Below are 17,004 nucleotides of genomic sequence, written 5' to 3' on the forward strand. Positions count from 1 at the left end.
ACCTACAGAATGAAATTAGCTTGCCTAACCGGTAAATATACAACTTTTGTTTGTCTTTCAGCTCTGGCATGGAATCCCCCAAAAGGGTTTCTGGGTCTACAGTTTGTTAAATGCTAAATTGTCCTCATGATGAACTTGTTTAACTCTCTGATGCTTTGTGTAAGAAACACACCATGTAGTCAGCATGTCTTATAAGACCAATTCATACAGCCTAAGGACAGAATGGGTGGGGTTGCTGTTCAAGCATTTCTGGTGGATTTAATGCTTGAAATTCCTATTTATACCAGCGGTAACCATTAGGTTACTTTTTAAGAGAGATTACTTTCTAGGAAGAAACCATTATCCCGGAAGATCAAGGTCACATTTCGTGGAATCTTTAAGGAGTGGTATTGCCAATTGAATGAAGCTCACCGAGTTTGTCCTCAAGGTGTACACATTAAGGTATAATTTAGTAGCTTTGTGTTTATAACAACGCTGCTGTTCTTCGAAAACATTTCAAAAGACATTACATGACTGAACCTCAGCTCTAGACTTGTTTTTCCAAAGCAGTGTTGCTTTTGTTCCATGTGTGAGCATGATGGAAGGAGCTCGTGAATAGTTGAAAGCCTTTGCCTTGTAGCCATGGTGAAACATTGTGCTGTGAAGGCAGCAGTGTAGGCTCCTCTTCTCTCTGAGCTCGTTTTTGTTCTTGCTAGAGATGACAAACAAAAAGACTCTTTGACTGTGCAGCTGTGCCATAATAACAGCAACTATTGCTCACTTGTTTGCTCATCACCATTTCTCCAACCGCAGCTATTTGCTGTCCTGTTTTTATTTCAACCTATGCAGACAGCTCTGCACAGGCAAAGAGTGTGACTTCCATCATATCTAATTCAGTCTAACTTGTTTAAACAGATACATATGAACAGCAGAAACTAAATGGATTCATGAATCCTTTCAACTAAATGTTGAGTGTCTTTGTTTTGTTGATCAAAAGACAATGCTCCTTCATGACCCAATCACCCAGTTCTTCACTTGTACACTTTGAGTAAACTCAATCTACTTTATGCAAAAAAGCTACTCAGTGATTGTCAGCTGGTCATAATACATCTTGCCAGCTTTGCTGTCAAGCCAGCTGCAACACTAAGTCACTGAGACACTTCAGGTTTGTCATTGCTGCAGTGTGTCTACATCTCTTGTTTTTGAAGTTGAATCTCACCACACAGTGTATGAATTCTTTATTTTTTTTTGTCATGTTCAGTGCTGCAGACAAAGTCATTGTACCTCATCTGTAAAGGACCAGTCAACTACATGATTGATTTTATTACTATGTGGTCAAAATGTTTTACATTGATCAAACATGGAGTGTTTTGATTTATCAGTGACTTTCTGTTTTATTTTGAAGAGTGCCCAAACTATGCTTATTGTTGTCTGTCTCATTTATTATTGCTTTTTTATTACTTCAATCTGTATTACTTTTATATGTACTGTGAAAATGTGTGTCTATGATAACTCTTTTCCTGTCTATTTTTCTGAAGAGTGAAAACATGTGTTATACACTTGTTTTCACACTCATGAATATTTTATGAGAAATAAAAAGAAGTATTTCTTAATTAACTCACTGATTACAAAGTGTATTTTGCTTTGGAATTGCTATAATCCCATGTGATAATCCCCTGAATATGTTAACATTTTCAAACTTTGTTATTGTTCACCTGTTCTTAGTTAATGAGCAGCTACTGTATTGGAAGCTGAAAGTGAGTGAATCTAATAGTTAAGGCCCTGCATGGCAAAGTTAAGAAAGGGCTTTTTCTTTATAAGGTTCAGGACAGTGGCCTTGTACTCCACTTCTTGGCACTGACGAACAGCGTTTTCTTTGTCACCTTGCAGTAAACAAATCAGACAGCACATTATAAATTATACTTGTTGTTGATACCGCAGACCAAAGCACTTAAACAGCTTCTTCAGTAGGTGGTCAATACCTGCAGAGTAAACGACAGGAAACAAAATTATAACACACTTCCTGTTTTTGGAATCTGAGGCTTTTGTTTGCTTTAGATTACATTGTTTATGCTGGCAAGGTAAACACAAAATGAAAATGTTCCTCACTGTGTTCACCCACTCGAGGTAGGAGCTGACTTGTGTAAAGACAGTGGGCTTCTGGAGGACATTGCAGCCCTGACCAGAACCGAAGCTCACCACACCGTGGACGTCCCAGGAGCCATCAGGGTTCTGACAATTCAGGGGCCCACCAGAGTCTCCCTGTGGGTAAGCGCACACACACACTGTTGGCTAAAATGTGTACAGATGCAGAGGTATGGTTACTGATGATCAGTTGGTTATGCTGAATTTTCTTTCACATTATTTCAAAATAAATCTCTTCTCCTTAAATCTTAAATCTTCTGTTAGATAAAAATGTTACATATATGCCATAACTCATTGCTGTAATTGAGCTCTAAATAACAATTGCATATTAAGCCAATGCTTCCTTGTATGAACTCACATTACACCCAGCAGTGATGCCATCGCCTCCGGCACAGACCATCTTGTCTGTCGCCAGGACGCTCCACCAGTCAGGCTGTGAGCAGGTGTCATGGCCAACCACAGGCAGGAAAGCCTGCTGCAGGATGTCAGCCGCAGGACCGTTGGCTGCGGGGAAGGAACATGCTCAACTCAGGTAAGGACCCAGACTTTGCTTTTTTTTGGGGGGGGGGGCTTATGGCAGTACTTTTGTTATATCCCACCATTCATAATTGTGTATAGCGCTCATTTTTAGTCAGTCATTCTCCCCTCTGTTGCAGTTTCCGAGCTGAAAAACTGTTTGGTGGTGCACTATATGCCCTCATCTTCAGTAAAAAAACAAGAAGCTCACAGGACAGTCACATAAAGTCAGTTAAATCTAATACCAGACCTAATAACAGGCATGGTTTGTTTTTCTTTTTCATTAATAGAACAGACCAGTGAAGCAGTGTAGCCTGTCCCTTGAAACTAAAGCTACTGTTTTAATAGGATCTGATTTAACAGTTCTTTCTTTTTTTTTTCTCTAATGTATACATGGACCTGGTTAGCGTAATGTGGCCTGAGATTCATTTTGATCATTATTTATAACATAGTGAATTCACTCATGCAAAAATATCTGATGGGCAGTTGCGTTCAAATTGCTTTGTGTCTACCTTAACTCTTTTTTCATGCATTTTCTCTTGCAAAATAAAATCTACCATAACTTTTTTCGTTTGTGTTAAAAGATGATCATAGATTGACACTTGGTAGCTTCACTGCAAAATGAATCTCAGTGCTCTACTGCTTATTTAGAAGGCTGATGGTTGTAAGTCACATCTGTTTTAATGGTTGTGGAATATTTTCTCTGTTGACCTCAATATTTGACCTAAATATGGCTGACAGGTGCATAGACACTGTCTAAACACCATTAAGCTGGCATTCAGTAAGTCCAGTGTGAAAAATTTGTAATGCAGATTCACAGTGATTCGTTCAGCTGAGGCGTAGTCACTCACTGGAGAGTCGACCCCAGCCGGTGACATAGCAAGGAGCACCGTGGGGCAGGATGACGGCCCGCTCTGGGAGGCAGGCAGGCATGATTGTGTCAGAGAAGGTGACAGGAGAAGACAGCTTGAGAAGGGCAATGTCGTTACTGCAGAGGGCAAAGAAATACAGCTACATTTAGGAAGTAATGCCAAGTAAAACAAGGTTTATGCAGTGTTAATGTTTTTGCTACATTAGCTTCACTTTTAAAAAAGCCCCAAAAAACCAAACAATAATACACCAGTTAACTGATACTCTGCTTATATATGGTGACCTGCTGCTCTTCACTTGGACTCATGAGGTGATGCTGAGCTGCGTGGGTGGCTGTTGCTGTTACCGACTAAGCAGGATGTTGTAATCTTCATGAGTGATGATTGTCTCTGCCTTCCGAGCCGCTGAGCCCTCCTCACTCGTCTTCAGGCTGTGTTTGCCCAGCTCCACTCTGTAGTTGTAGCGGTCACTGTGGGATGGCAGTTGACACAGTATTTCCACAAGGCTGTGATTAAGATGAAGGTGGATTGCAAATGAAATGAACACAGCTGCAGAGGTAATGAGGTTGTTTATCCAGACAATTTTAAATTTGCTGTTGCAGATCTCCTGAGATTTATAAGTCATGTGTCTTTCTGACAAAAAAATCTCTTTATTGAGAGGTCTGAACTTATGTACATCCCACTTTTTTTCTTTCTCTGGCATATTGGCCATTGCTATAGATTCTAGATGAACTGGGCCAACAGCCCTGAGATTCACAGAGCAAGCAAAATGCTTCATTTTACATTGGGCAGTATGGGGAGTACAGACCTTTGGTTTAGCATAGCAATTATGAACGCTTTCATGAACATGAATAATTAATGTGTCTAAATGAATAATGAAGTGAATGTTCTTAATTATATAAAACTGCTAGGGATGATAAACTTAACAGTTGTACCCATAAACACTTGTGTGAAAAACCAACCAAAAACCATATTTCCCACCCTGTGTTTGTTAGCCTTTCAAACAGATGTGCATGCTGTACTGTAAATTTTACCCTCCCCAGTGACATACTTAATGCAGTGTGCGGCGGTGAGGACCCAGTCAGAGGAGATGAGGGTGCCTCCACAGACGTGCCTCCAGCGCCCACTGCTGTCTGACTGGAGTGAGATCTGAGCAGAGCATAATATGAACCATTAAATGTCTCTCCATCACCCAACAAATACATTCCATCTCTTGTCTCTTCGTGCTGGATATCTGCTCTGGAGGAGGAATCATCAACAGAAGATTCAGAGAGTAAATTTGTGAAAAATAAAATAGCCATCACTTTTTCTCTTTGGAAAATGAAAATGTTCACACCGTGCTGTGGTCATCAGAGTGAATGTGTTTTTGCACATTTAGATCAGATCTTACCTGCCAGGGCCAGCTGTGAGGCCTGACGTCCTCTCCTGCCACCACTCTGCTGAGGACAGGAGGGACAGTGGGAAGGCCACATCCACAGGCTGGGACAAGTTTAGCAACATATAGTATGACTCTTGCACCAGGCTATTCATGAAAAGGTAAGTAATTACCAAATTGTGGTAGTTGCTTTTGATTAATTATAGGCAAGTCAAACTTATACGATATGTTTTTAAATAAAGTGTGATCATTAGTTATTTTTACTGAGACAAACTGCTGAGTTTCAGGTAACTTGTGTGAGAAGATTAAAAACTGTCTTACCACTAGATACCAGAAAAGTGAGAACCAGCACGCTCCTCATGACTGTAGAGTATGTGGTCCAATCCTAAATCTTGTTCTAAGAGGAAGCTTGTATTTATACTGTATGTTAGCAACTTCTAAGCAGAAAATAGACTGTCACGGGAAACCTGGCTGACCCATGCAGAAAGACAAATAAGTGGTACCAACTGAGGACACAGCATGTGGTTGGTGATAGGAATTTCCCATCACCACTCATGCTGAGGAACACGAGATTATTTTCTGCTATGTAAGTATCACTGATGAAACTTAAAAGATAATATATCCACTAGAATAAGAGTAACTCATTATTCAGGCTCCTGGCTCTTTAGGCCTAAGATTCAGTTAGTATTTTCAGTATTTTCAGAAGCTGCTAACCCAACAAAGACCACAGAACAACACAATATGCTGACATTTTATTTCATTTATCATTCTGCATTTTATTTATTTTTTATGTACACATAGTGGCTTTGATCAAAAAAGTCTTTCCTCTCAGTTGGCCACAATGTTCTGTAAAAGAAAGGATAGAGATGCGTTAGATTTAGTTCAGCAACATGTTGTCACATGGAATAATTGGTTAGTGATCCAGCTTCTTTGTTATTCTTGAAACCTGACTGAAATAAGTCAAAAGTTAAACATCTTATTCTTGACTTCAGTCTCTAAAGTGATTCAGTGAGAGGTTCAGGAGCTTACAGCGTTGATCCAGTCCATGTAGGAGCTGACTTGGGTGAAGACGGTGGGCTTCTTGGGGTAATTGCAGCTGAGCCCAGAGCCAAAGCTGACGATACCGTGAACCTCCCAGATACCAGCCTTGTTCTGGCAGTTCAAAGGGCCACCAGAGTCTCCCTGGTTCACGTGACAGAAAACATGATCAGAGTTCATATCTGAGAAGCTGGAACCAGTGAATATTCACCAGGTTTCTTAAAAAAAATATCTTGAACAATTTTCAAAATGATTAACTTTCTGATGATTGTCTTTCTCTACCTTGTATGCTTATATTTTGTGTGAAATGTTGTGTTGGAAGTGTACATAGAAGTGATAAAAACTAAGTAGTGAAGTGAAAAATATCCACAGTAAGTACAGAATTAAAACTTAACAAAATACACAACACATGACAGCTTAAGGAAACACCAGTGCTTACTGTGTCCAGTTTACCAATATCAGAAGGCACTGGTACTGCAATATGATGTGTCATTAATTATTTTAGACTCACGTTGCAACCAGACACGACTCCATCTCCACCTGCGCAGACCATGGTGTCCTTCACCTGACTACCCCACCAGTCGGACTGTGTGCAGGTGGCGTAGTCCACCACGGGCAGGAGAGCCTGCTGCAGGATGTCAGCAATGGGACCTCCAGCTGTGTGGAGGAGAGATGGATACAAGCTCAAGTCCAGCCCAGGTAAAAGACTGGTGCTAAACTCAAGAAACACAACCGTGGTAGACAGGAGAACAGTAACAGATAAAATGATCTATACCTCCTTTTAAACACAGGCCATCAATCTGACATGACAATGACTATTACTACACCCATACCAAATGGTAAACTAGGTTTTAGTGTCTGCACAGAAGCCACTTTCTTTCTTTCTTTATATGTTTATAGTAATAAGAAACCCTTTTGTGTAATATTTTATTCAAATTTCAGTAAATAAATATTGTCTCAGCTGCAACTGCCACAATTACAGACTGCAGTAATTCACGTCTTAAAGAGAGAGAGGATACTGCACTCACTGTAGAGGCGACCCCATCCAGTAACGTAGCAGGGTGCGTTGTTGGGGAGGATGAAGCCAGCAGGAGGGACACAAGCAGCCTGGATGGTGTCGGAGAAGGTGACAGGGGACTCCAGCTTGATCAGGGCAATGTCATTACTGCAGAGGAAAGACATGGTCACACATTTAGATTCCTCGTAGGCCTTATTGCCTTTATTCTTGACTGAAATGATCTGAGCCTTTTGGTTGTTAGGAAAATCTTGCAATTCATAGCCAAGTAATTTTTTTACCGGATAAAGAAGGGGTTCCAATTCTCATGCACAATGATGGTACCCGTGCCCTTGAACACAGCACTCTCCTCATTCTGTATTAGGTCATGTTTTCCCAGGGCCACTCTGTACTCCATGCCGCTGCTGCACGTCGATGAAGAGAAGAATGTGGAGCAGTGATAGATTAGCTCAAAGATCCTTTTTGTTTAAACCTTTGCTGAAACTTAAAAAAAACATTAGCAAATTAGCAACCAGTTTTGAGGATCGTATATGAAAATCCTAACCAGCATTTTAATCTACTTTTAAGTCCCAAAAGTCAAAAGACAGAGAAATGTGCGTGTTGAGATTATTCACCTGTCAGTTTCCAATCAGCTGAATCATTTTCCTCTACAGTTAACTCCATGCCACTGATAAGCTAATACAAATATTTGTGTCTGTGCTGCATAATGACAACCTGTCCTGAATCAGGCTGTGGACTCTTTCATACCTGATACAGTGAGCAGCAGTGAGGACCCACTCGTTAGAGATGAGAGTACCTCCACAGGTGTGTCTCCACTCTCCCTGTCTGTTGTACTGCAGGGAAATCTAAAACACACACATGAACATGGTCAACTTTCTCTACCCATTATTTTTTTTATTTTCTGACTTCAAAAACGTACAGCTTACAGGCAGCTTGAACGCCCCTTGCACCCCTCCTCTTTTTTGTTGTTGTCCTTGTTATGAATAGGGCTCTTTTAATGCTGTTTACACTCTGCATGTCCTGATGGGAGTTCCTCCACTGAGGTGTCTCTTTCCAGTATTAAATGCAACCTGATTTCACCTACTTTGATGTCTTGATTAAAACTTGTGTTTGTCTGTGCCTTTAATTATTTTCTTGCTGCACTTGTGTTTTCTTTATTGAATTTGAGAGCATCTTACTGCCATCTGGCATCTTACATTTTTCTTTTTCAAACAGTTGAGTTCATGTTTTCCGAGTGAAACTTCTCGGCGTATTTTACCTGCCAGGGCCAGCTGTGAGGCCTGACATCCTCTCCTCCAACCACCCTGGACAATACGGGTCGGTAGGTGGGCTGGCCACACCCGTAGGCTGAGAGAACAGACGGAGACATTTTTAAGTGTTAATCTGCATCTGAAAACTGAAATACTGTATGTAAACTGCAATGGTGTTGTGTGGAAAAAGGGCTTACTTACCACCAGCAACAAAGAGAGCAAGAACCACAAACTTCATCATGTCTTTGTCTTTGATGTCTCTACAGTTTGCAGTCGACATCTGATATATATTTATACCTTTCATGATGTTATGCAACCTAGTAAAACTGGATCAATCCATCCATCCATTCATTATCTATCTACTGCTTATCCTTTGCAGGGTTGCAGGAAAACTGGATCAAATTCTTGGAAAATTTTCCCTTGGACCAATCTATGACCAGGGATACTAGGTCAAGGCCAAACTGTCTCAGAGTTTTATATAAATTTAAAACTGTTAAATTAAAAACTTTAAATCTGTTGAACAAGTCAGTGGAATGAAGACTTCTTAGCTTTTATCATCTAGAGCTGGAGCTTACACAAAGAGCAATGTTCCATATCAAATGTGGCCCTCTCCACGCTACTTCCCTTTACAAAGAAAACTGTCTGAGGTTTCCATTGCTCATGAAAGGACTGAATGTTTCCTTTGGACATTTCCCGTCAAAGCACCGAATGTTTCCTGCAATTAAGTGCAGTTAAGTAATACAAGGTTATTAGTAAAATTGTGAAATCCTGTGTTGTGAATGCCAAATGTATAAACCTTGAACCTTGTAATACCACCTTGTTTGATTGCAGTATCAGCTCTTAAATGTAGTGGATAAAACACTGATTGCAATGATCCACTAAATTTCGCAATGCAGCAGAATTATTGCAACATTTGACTGCATATGTGTTTTTACAAGAATATCAAAATTGGTGCAAAAAAATCATGCTTTTCATAACTTTAGCACCTATAGAGGAATACCACTACAGTACAACTGCAGTACTCATACAGTAAGCTGCCACAGAAACCAAACTATTTTAAAAAAAACTGCTGCAACAAATATTTCTAAAATATGACAGTAAAATGCAACTTTATTGCACAACAGATTATTAAATAATTTATATCAATTCCCAACTTTTCTGAAATATCAATTATAGATATAAAATTATAATATTAAACAAAACAGCAACAACAATAATAATAATTTTTATTATTATTATTTTACATTTTAGTTTAATATTTTCATCTACAAATTGATAATATTTTATGACATTTGCATTTTTTGACATGTCTAAATAACATATTATATAATCACATTAAACCACTATACAACTAAGAAAAAAAGTATTGTTTGTTGTATATATCTGAGATTGTTTATGTCCATATGCAAGCAAGATTGCAGAAACTGACTTCTGTGGTAAAAGCGTGGATGTTTTAGGTTTACTGTGAACATTGTGTAGGCTTCCATACAAAAAATGGGCTTGTACTTTTGTTTGCTTTGACAGAACAATACAAAAGGACTGACTAAATTGAATGAACATTTAACTATGGAGTGTGAACATCAACTCTTACATAAAGTTAAAAGATCTGACCCTCTCAGGTCACTGTGAGACACCTGTGAGCTTCACACAGAGGCGGAGTTGGGGAGATAAGTTGTATTTGGGGATATTTTGAGTTACTTATCTCCAAGGTTGGTTTATTTTTCCTACCAACTTTTTCTTTCTGTCCTGGGGCAAATGTTAAGCAACACATTTCAGGGTGTCAGACAGGTCTCTTAAACACTATATAATGAGGAGCAGGTCTGCTTGAACTTCAGCTGAAGACAGTCACGATGAATCTCTTGATCTTGGCTTTGTTTGTTGTTGGTGGTAAGTTCTGAGACTCTTCTGACCGGACCATTAAATGTGTCACTACATACGATTGTCCACATTGTTTTCATATTTATTGATTCCCAATTTTATGTTAAAAACATTGAAACAGTTTTGATAGTTATAAAAACTAAATTTTAATTTTGTTAAGACAAATCACCATATTCTGTACTGCTATGTCTTAGCCTACGGGTGTGGCAGGCCCACCTTCCCTCCCATTGTCTCCAGGGTGGTTGGCGGGCAAGATGTCCGTGAGAACAGCTGGCCCTGGCAGGTAAACTCCTTTAATATACTTGTCCTTTAACTCCTGTCAGTTGCGTTAAGTCCTGAAACATTCATGTGCTGTTTGCTCTTCTCAGGTGTCTCTGCAGTACCAGAGTGGAGGAAACTTCTACCACACCTGCGGTGGCACCCTGATCTCCAGCCAGTGGGTCCTCACTGCTGCTCACTGCATCGGGTATGGCTAATAAATTAAAGAAATATGAAGGTGTGCATGGCACAGGAGACAAGGAAAGCCAGGCCTGTGGTAGACAGGGGGGGGGGGGTTAGGGGCAACAACAGGTTTGCTTTCTGGTTTAAAAATGTTTACATGAACTTATACTTTAGCGGTCTGATAAGTAAAATACTCATAGAAAAAATTAATAGAATAAAAATGCAGTTTGGTCTTTAAACTGAAGAAGACTTAGATAAGCTGCATTCACTGATTATTAATATTCTTACTTTTATTCAATAAAGTAATTTAGGAATCATAATTAGCCATTTTACAAATATCAGGCTACACTTTATAAAGGAATGTTGTATGTGAGCAGCATTATTCCTCTCATAATATAGTGGTATCAGAGGTCATTTAATTTAATAAAAGAGTACTTGTATAGATCCCAGACTGTAACAACGCTGACCTGTGTTTCTGTGTGTTTTGTGGCCAAGCAGCAGTTTCACCTACAGAGTCTACCTGGGAAAACACAATCTGAAGAACAATGAACTTGGTTCCATCGCCATCAGCCCTTCCAAGATCATCGTCCATGAGAACTGGGACTCTTACAGAATCCGGTGGGCTTGGTCATCTTGTGGCATATATATAATGCTGCTGTGACTTAAAAAATAATAATTATTATACATATATATATATACATATATATATATATATATATATATATATATATATATATATATATATATATATTACATGCTTGTTAACCCTCTGTTTCTAAATGTGGTATTTGAATTCATTTCCCAGTAACGACATTGCCCTGATCAAGCTGTCGACTCCTGTTAAATTGAGTAATTCCATCACGCCTGCCTGTCTTCCCGCATCTGGTGAAATCCTGCCTAACAACTATCCCTGCTATGTCACCGGCTGGGGTCGTCTCTGGAGTAAGTAAAAAACTAAGAACAATTTTCCTGCCAAAGGAAATGTCTCTGCGTCATAGTTCTATGACTTGTCTATCGTTTATGAAGTTGAAGTTTGTTGCTCCTCTAATCCAAATATAAAAAAGTTGAAGATCTTGAGGAACACGTCGATTAGATAGAGACAAACTCACACGAACACACAGAATGTATAATCTCTGTTAATCCTTACAGAACTTGGTGGCCTTTAAGACACCTCAGTTGGAAAGGTCTCATCTCTTCTTGAATAGAAACTGCACCTAGTTATCCTAGTCCTGAAATATGGCCTTGAATCTGATTGTCGTGTTCTCTTTTAAAGCTGGAGGTCCCATTGCTGACGTCCTGCAGCAGGCCCTCCTTCCTGTGGTTGACTACGCCACCTGCACCAAACCCGACTGGTGGGGCAGCCTGGTCACCAGCAACATGGTCTGTGCTGGAGGAGATGGACAGCTTGCCAGCTGCAACGTGAGTCAGATTCTTTTGATTTTACAAACCTAAAGTCCCAAAACTAATTCCAAGCTTTACATTCACATTTGTCTCTGTTTTCCCTATTAGGGAGACTCTGGCGGTCCTCTGAACTGTAGGAACTCTGATGGCTCCTGGGATGTCCACGGTGTGGTGAGCTTCGGCTCAAGCCTGGGCTGCAACTACCCCAAGAAGCCCTCTGTCTTCACTAGGGTCAGCGCCTACATCGGTTGGATCAACAACGTAAGTGAAAAAGAACCAGATAGTAAAATGTTTATGGAAAGGAGATGGAGGCCCTCGCTGTTAACTGGATTTATACTAAAATCAGAAGACAGAAAGACCTTAAATTCCTGATGGACAGCCATTTATTTCTGCTTATTGTATGGCTCCTTATAGTAGAGAAAAGAATTGAGAAATTGTTTTATTCACTTCATTTATTTTAATTTTAAAAAGTCAATAATCTGCCTTTATGGAATACCACATCTCTATTTTTATTCCCACCCGAGTTGCTCAGTAACTCAGCAGAGAAGAGTGGAGATAATGTTATAAACACAAGCACTCTGGTTTCCTCTAGTGGAGCATCTTAAAACATTCTCTTTATGCTTTTCCTTTTTCTTATTCCCCAGGTGATGACCAGCAACTAAGATGTCATTGTTTGACTGTTGCACATGACCATCAAATAAAGAATATAGTGGCTAATCCAGCATCTTCTGTGTTTTGTCTATCAGACATTAAAATTGTTTTCATGTGTTGGTTAGGCAACTGCAGCAAAATATCCCACATTATTTTACAGTCATAATATTGTGTTGTCCATTTAGAAACAGAAATCTCTAGAGCAGTGCTGCAGTTCAGAGAACAACAACAACCTACTACGAGTTGGGTTTGATAAACTGCTGAGTGTCTGACAGATTTTAAAGCACCTGCTCTCTCACTCTATGTGGATGGAGACAGTATCAGGAAGGGGACAAATGCCACTTTTCTTTTGTCAAACACAGAATTGGCACTTGCCAGTTCTTCTCTCAAGGCAAACCTGACAAAGCCAGACTGTAATGCCAAGGAGGTGCTACCTCCAAACCCACCATTAAAGTTAAAGTTAATGAAAACTCTGAGTAAGTTAAGCCTGAAATGAGGGTAACTCTGGGTTAACCGTTTCAGTAAAGAAGGTAACTCAAACCCGAGAGAAAGGGGTAACTTAAGCCGATTTCAGAGAGGTAACTTAGTCTGTGAGCATAACCTGGTCAGGAGCAGGTTTTCTTTAGTGAACTTCAGTGAACCCCGAGTTTCTGTCTGTCTCCTCCCCTCATTTCCTCATTCATTCTTTCATTCAGTCGTATATATACAAAATATATATATATATATATATATATATATATATAGATAGATAGATAGATAGATATTCCTCACATTGAAATAACCACTGAATGATGTTTACTTTGTTTAATATGACAGACGTTATTACAGTATAGTACAACCATAAGCCTTACCCAATTGAGTAATGTTTTAATATTTCATTTTTAGCTGCTTCCACATTCTTTTGTAATTTTTATATCTTTATTTCCCATGCAAACTCCCTGTCCTTCCCTGCTGCTGCTGTGTTGCTTTTGCGGCTTAGTCAGCATATGCCTGCATGAAGACCTGTAATTCTACACACGAAGAATAGAGGGCCATCTTTTTCTCACTGGCCGTTGCCACGGTGAATCATCGGAGCGGGGCGCCATTGATAATGGCTTTTTATAGTCATGGTAAACAGAGTCAGCCTAATCAGAGTTGACTGAACTAACTCAGATCAGCTGTTCTGAAACTAGAAACTCAGAGAAGATCAACTCAGGGTTTAAGCTCTGAACCTCCTTCTTGAAACAGGTCCTAGATTGCCACTTGTGTGATCAGGTTTCAGGTTCTCTCTTTTCAAAATTTCATTGCAGTCAGCAGTACACCAACACTTCATAAACCATAAACTTGCAGATCATAAGAGGACGCACCAGAGAAGAAAACACAGGTATCCACTCTCTGTTGATTTCTCAAGCAGTAAAGAGAGAAACTCAAAATTTCTCAGCAAGGTATCTCTCCTCTAGAGCAACAGCGCTTCTTTTAACAATGTTTAATGGCCAAATGAAAACTTTCAGTGACAGCAGTCCTGTATTAAAGTTTGATGTTCATAGCTGCTCCTTCAGTTGCTTGTTTTCTTCCCTTTTTCCCCTTCTCTTCTTGTCTCAATGTTCCACATAGGTGGTTGTATTGCAGTCTGTTATCATGGCACCAGGTCACATTTATCTGCAACCCCTCAAAGAGAAAACAAGCCTTGCATCTCGAATACACCACATTGCTTCATTTATAATGATTGTGAAACATTTTTCCTCTATTAAAGAAATCACCGTTCCTGTGAGTCAGATATTTCACTTGGCCGTATTACAATTTTAATATTTCAATGAACTGAATATCTATATCAATTTGTCTTTTTGGAGATTTTAGAATATAGTTTATACTGTCGCAGCAATCCCTGTAACATATCTGTTTGTTTTAGATCATAACAATAACACTTCTTCACAGATGCAATTACAGTTCACACTTCTAGATACTCTAGATAATTTTTAAACTTCAGCAACAGTTTTATATGGTAATATCTGCTGTTCTTATGAAAACTTTGCAGTGGTACTATGGATCATCCAAAGGAACTGGGAAATTGTTCCTGAAAAGGTATATTGCTGTTAATATGCTATAATGGATACTTTTCTAAATGTGTTTTTCAGTGAGGCAAGCACCTCAAATATCAGAACCTGGAAACACTATCCTCATGGATTTATATATAACATTATTTATCTATAACATTAGAAGTAAGCAAGTCCAATTATTTTTCTTTTTTCATAATTTGAAACGATATGAACGATATGTTCAACTTAACATCCCATATGGCAAAAAGTAGTAGACTACATTTCTCTGACTTACATATTTACTATACAGCTAACCTCAAATATCACGTGATCTTTTTCTACTCAAGCGCTTTTGGTGTCCACCTGGGTATGATGGAGTGGGCGTGTCCTGTAGATACCGTGGGCCCGCAGGTAGACCTTCTTGGGAAGGTTGTCACTTCGTCTTAATTACGCACCTGTGCTCGAGGTGACTTCTCCTGTATCATCGCTGAGAAGTTTGCCAGGTAGGTCGTTTGTTTAACCAACTTTGTCCATTTGTCATTTAAAGAACTTAATTATCACCAGATGTTTGTAATAATTGCTTTCTTTAAATAAGGTAATTTTGAACGCTAGCAAAATGACAGTTGTTTTTATTAAAATGGAAAGGTGATCACATTTCATTCGACACTCGCAGATACCAGTTCGGCAGAATGTGGACAGAAAACTCCGACACCAGGTATTCTGAAACACCTGTAGGCTCATTCACCCCTATGAAAAGTTTGAGTTTGTTGCCCTGTGATAAGTGGAACATAAGCTAGCTTGGCAAGTGTGCGACTTCATCTACCCAGTTAGCATTAAAACGATGTCGTTCTTCGTTTGGTTTAACACAAGTGCATTTTCAAGACTTGAAAAGTATAGGGCTTTCATTTCTCTGGTTCAGTATTGTAACACTATGTGGGTCAAAACTACTCTTGAGAAGTTGGTGGAAGCAGGCCAAACAAATTATCACTGATGTGACAAAAACACTCAAAAATACTTTCAGCTTTCACCAGCGGAAATGAACTAAAAAATAGGAATAAAAAAATATATTGCTGCCAAATTTGGTCCAGTTTAAGACGTTTAGAGATGGGATGTAGACAGACTGTGTTGGGACGCTAGTTTCAACGCATGCAAGACAATAAGCTACCAATGACTTCACACCGGAAGTTTTAAATGTAATAAGGCTACCACAGGGAGAAATGTGTTTGGTTAACTAAAGCCAAGCAGTATACTAAAACAATGACAATGGTAATGGCGTTGTATATGTGATGTGAAATTATAAGAAAATACGGTACAGAAACACATGCTAGCTAAAAATGCAACTCAGTTGAGTATGTTGCAAAAAGTTCCAACTGATTCACAAGTCATTCATGAACCAAGAATAATAAAATGCCATGCTGTTCATGGGAAAGTGTTAAGAAGTGTCAGCTTTGGTTTTGTACACAGCAGTGTCCACCAGTTGGACCTATTGCACTCAGATAGACAGGCAACCTCTAAAATGACATGTAAAAGCTTCTCTGAACTTTTGTTAATGAATAGCAATAATCAATACTTATGATTACTAATGTATTAAAGTTTTCATCTTCTTTTATGGCCCAAACTTGTTAGTAGCTTCAGCAGTCACACAAAAATGGCAAAATAAATAAATAAGTAATTGTGCTTCTTGTACGACTATGCAGATATGAATGTTTGAATCCGCTACCAGCAAGCTGCTGCAAAAATGGTAGTTAAACCAGTAGTTACCTGCTGGAGGTGGAGCTGTTTTGCTGTTGTTGTTGTTGTTGTTGTTTCAATTCATAGCTGTAGATCTGATTAAATATATGTAAATTTGGTCCATTTAACTCTAGACAGCAGAGCCTGTTTGTATCCTCTGTGGCTTTCAGACAAGATGAGGTCCTAAAACATGTTGTTATTTTGTTAGTAAAATAAAAAATTCATAGCTTCTTTTTAGAATTTGTTACCTTCCGCTGTATCCATACCTGCATTGTGAGGAGCAGCTTCACGCTATATGTGGACACAGTAAAAGATAAAAAAAAAAAAAAAGATTGTGAATGTCAGTGAAACATCTTCACCAGTTACTACAGAGCAAAATATTTCAAGACATTGATTACAAGTACTCACAGTATCATAAGTTTCATAAGTATTCTTATGTATGGTATCTCAGGTCTTTTCTAAATTAGCTCTTTTTCTTTGATAGCTTTCCATTCCACAGTAAAACACTGTTTTAATTTTATATTCTGACGCAGTTTTAGCATGTACAACATACACTATATAGACATAGCATAGGGGCACCTGATCATTACACTAACTGAGACTGACATCGTATTCTAAGTGCATGAACGCTCCTGCCTTTGTGACTTTATCATTTGTGGTTTTGTTTGGTCATTCGTGCAGTGGAGCGTTTGTGGGATCA

The 17,004-nt window shown here is 39.1% G+C and overlaps 3 protein-coding genes and 1 long non-coding RNA gene across 6 annotated transcripts in view; 2 read left to right on the forward strand and 2 right to left on the reverse strand.

The window, feature by feature from the left end:
• Positions 1-1,943: 1,943 nt before the first annotated feature.
• LOC124063995 (chymotrypsin-like elastase family member 2A) lies at positions 1,944-5,245 on the reverse strand. Its single transcript, XM_046398167.1, has 8 exons — positions 5,216-5,245; positions 4,900-5,031; positions 4,561-4,658; positions 3,857-3,979; positions 3,492-3,628; positions 2,483-2,628; positions 2,089-2,241; positions 1,944-1,961 (listed from the first exon to the last, which is right to left on the reverse strand). The coding sequence occupies exons 1-8, from the start codon at positions 5,243-5,245 to the stop codon at positions 1,944-1,946; spliced, it is 837 nt and encodes a 278-aa protein (XP_046254123.1).
• A 378-nt stretch (positions 5,246-5,623) lies between these two features.
• On the reverse strand, positions 5,624-8,435 carry LOC124063311 (chymotrypsin-C-like). Its single transcript, XM_046396834.1, has 8 exons — positions 8,389-8,435; positions 8,196-8,284; positions 7,685-7,782; positions 7,219-7,341; positions 6,951-7,087; positions 6,434-6,579; positions 5,914-6,066; positions 5,624-5,730 (listed from the first exon to the last, which is right to left on the reverse strand). Exons 1-8 carry the CDS (start codon positions 8,426-8,428, stop codon positions 5,713-5,715), a joined length of 804 nt encoding a protein of 267 aa, XP_046252790.1. The 5' UTR covers positions 8,429-8,435; the 3' UTR covers positions 5,624-5,712.
• Positions 8,436-9,920: 1,485 nt separating this feature from the next.
• LOC124063312 (chymotrypsin-like elastase family member 2A) lies at positions 9,921-12,631 on the forward strand. Its single transcript, XM_046396835.1, has 8 exons — positions 9,921-10,074; positions 10,260-10,348; positions 10,434-10,531; positions 11,005-11,124; positions 11,312-11,448; positions 11,780-11,925; positions 12,016-12,168; positions 12,552-12,631. The coding sequence occupies exons 1-8, from the start codon at positions 10,038-10,040 to the stop codon at positions 12,567-12,569; spliced, it is 798 nt and encodes a 265-aa protein (XP_046252791.1). The 5' UTR covers positions 9,921-10,037; the 3' UTR covers positions 12,570-12,631.
• Positions 12,632-14,953: 2,322 nt separating this feature from the next.
• The window catches only part of LOC124063715, a 55,388-nt gene continuing 53,337 nt past the window's right edge, over positions 14,954-17,004 (forward strand). For all 3 annotated transcript variants that reach the window (XR_006844136.1, XR_006844135.1, XR_006844137.1), the window contains exons 1-2: positions 14,954-15,076; positions 15,247-15,288. This is a non-coding gene — a long non-coding RNA (uncharacterized LOC124063715). The remainder of the gene's footprint in view (positions 15,077-15,246; positions 15,289-17,004) is intronic.

Source organism: Scatophagus argus, chromosome 8 (assembly GCF_020382885.2).
Source record: "Scatophagus argus isolate fScaArg1 chromosome 8, fScaArg1.pri, whole genome shotgun sequence".
NCBI lineage: Eukaryota > Metazoa > Chordata > Actinopteri > Scatophagidae > Scatophagus > Scatophagus argus.

Excerpts from the sequence above, each read along its gene's own strand:
- LOC124063311 (XM_046396834.1), bottom strand. The coding sequence starts at position 8,428 with ATGATGAAGTTTGTGGTTCTTGCTCTCTTTGTTGCTGGTG. Across the intron at positions 7,342-7,684 it reads ACTGCTGCTCACTGTATCAG|CAGCGGCATGGAGTACAGAG; the intron begins GTATGAAAGAGT and ends ATCGACGTGCAG. Across the intron at positions 6,067-6,433 it reads GAGTCGTGTCTGGTTGCAAC|GGAGACTCTGGTGGCCCTTT; the intron begins GTGAGTCTAAAA and ends CACGTGAACCAG.
- LOC124063312 (XM_046396835.1), top strand. The coding sequence starts at position 10,038 with ATGAATCTCTTGATCTTGGCTTTGTTTGTTGTTGGTG. Across the intron at positions 10,349-10,433 it reads AGAACAGCTGGCCCTGGCAG|GTGTCTCTGCAGTACCAGAG; the intron begins GTAAACTCCTTT and ends TGCTCTTCTCAG. Across the intron at positions 11,449-11,779 it reads CGGCTGGGGTCGTCTCTGGA|CTGGAGGTCCCATTGCTGAC; the intron begins GTAAGTAAAAAA and ends TCTCTTTTAAAG.
- LOC124063995 (XM_046398167.1), bottom strand. The coding sequence starts at position 5,245 with ATGAGGAGCGTGCTGGTTCTCACTTTTCTG. Across the intron at positions 3,980-4,560 it reads ACCGCCGCACACTGCATTAA|TGACCGCTACAACTACAGAG; the intron begins GTATGTCACTGG and ends GCCATCCCACAG. Across the intron at positions 2,629-3,491 it reads CGGCTGGGGTCGACTCTCCA|CCAACGGTCCTGCGGCTGAC; the intron begins GTGAGTGACTAC and ends CCTTCCCCGCAG.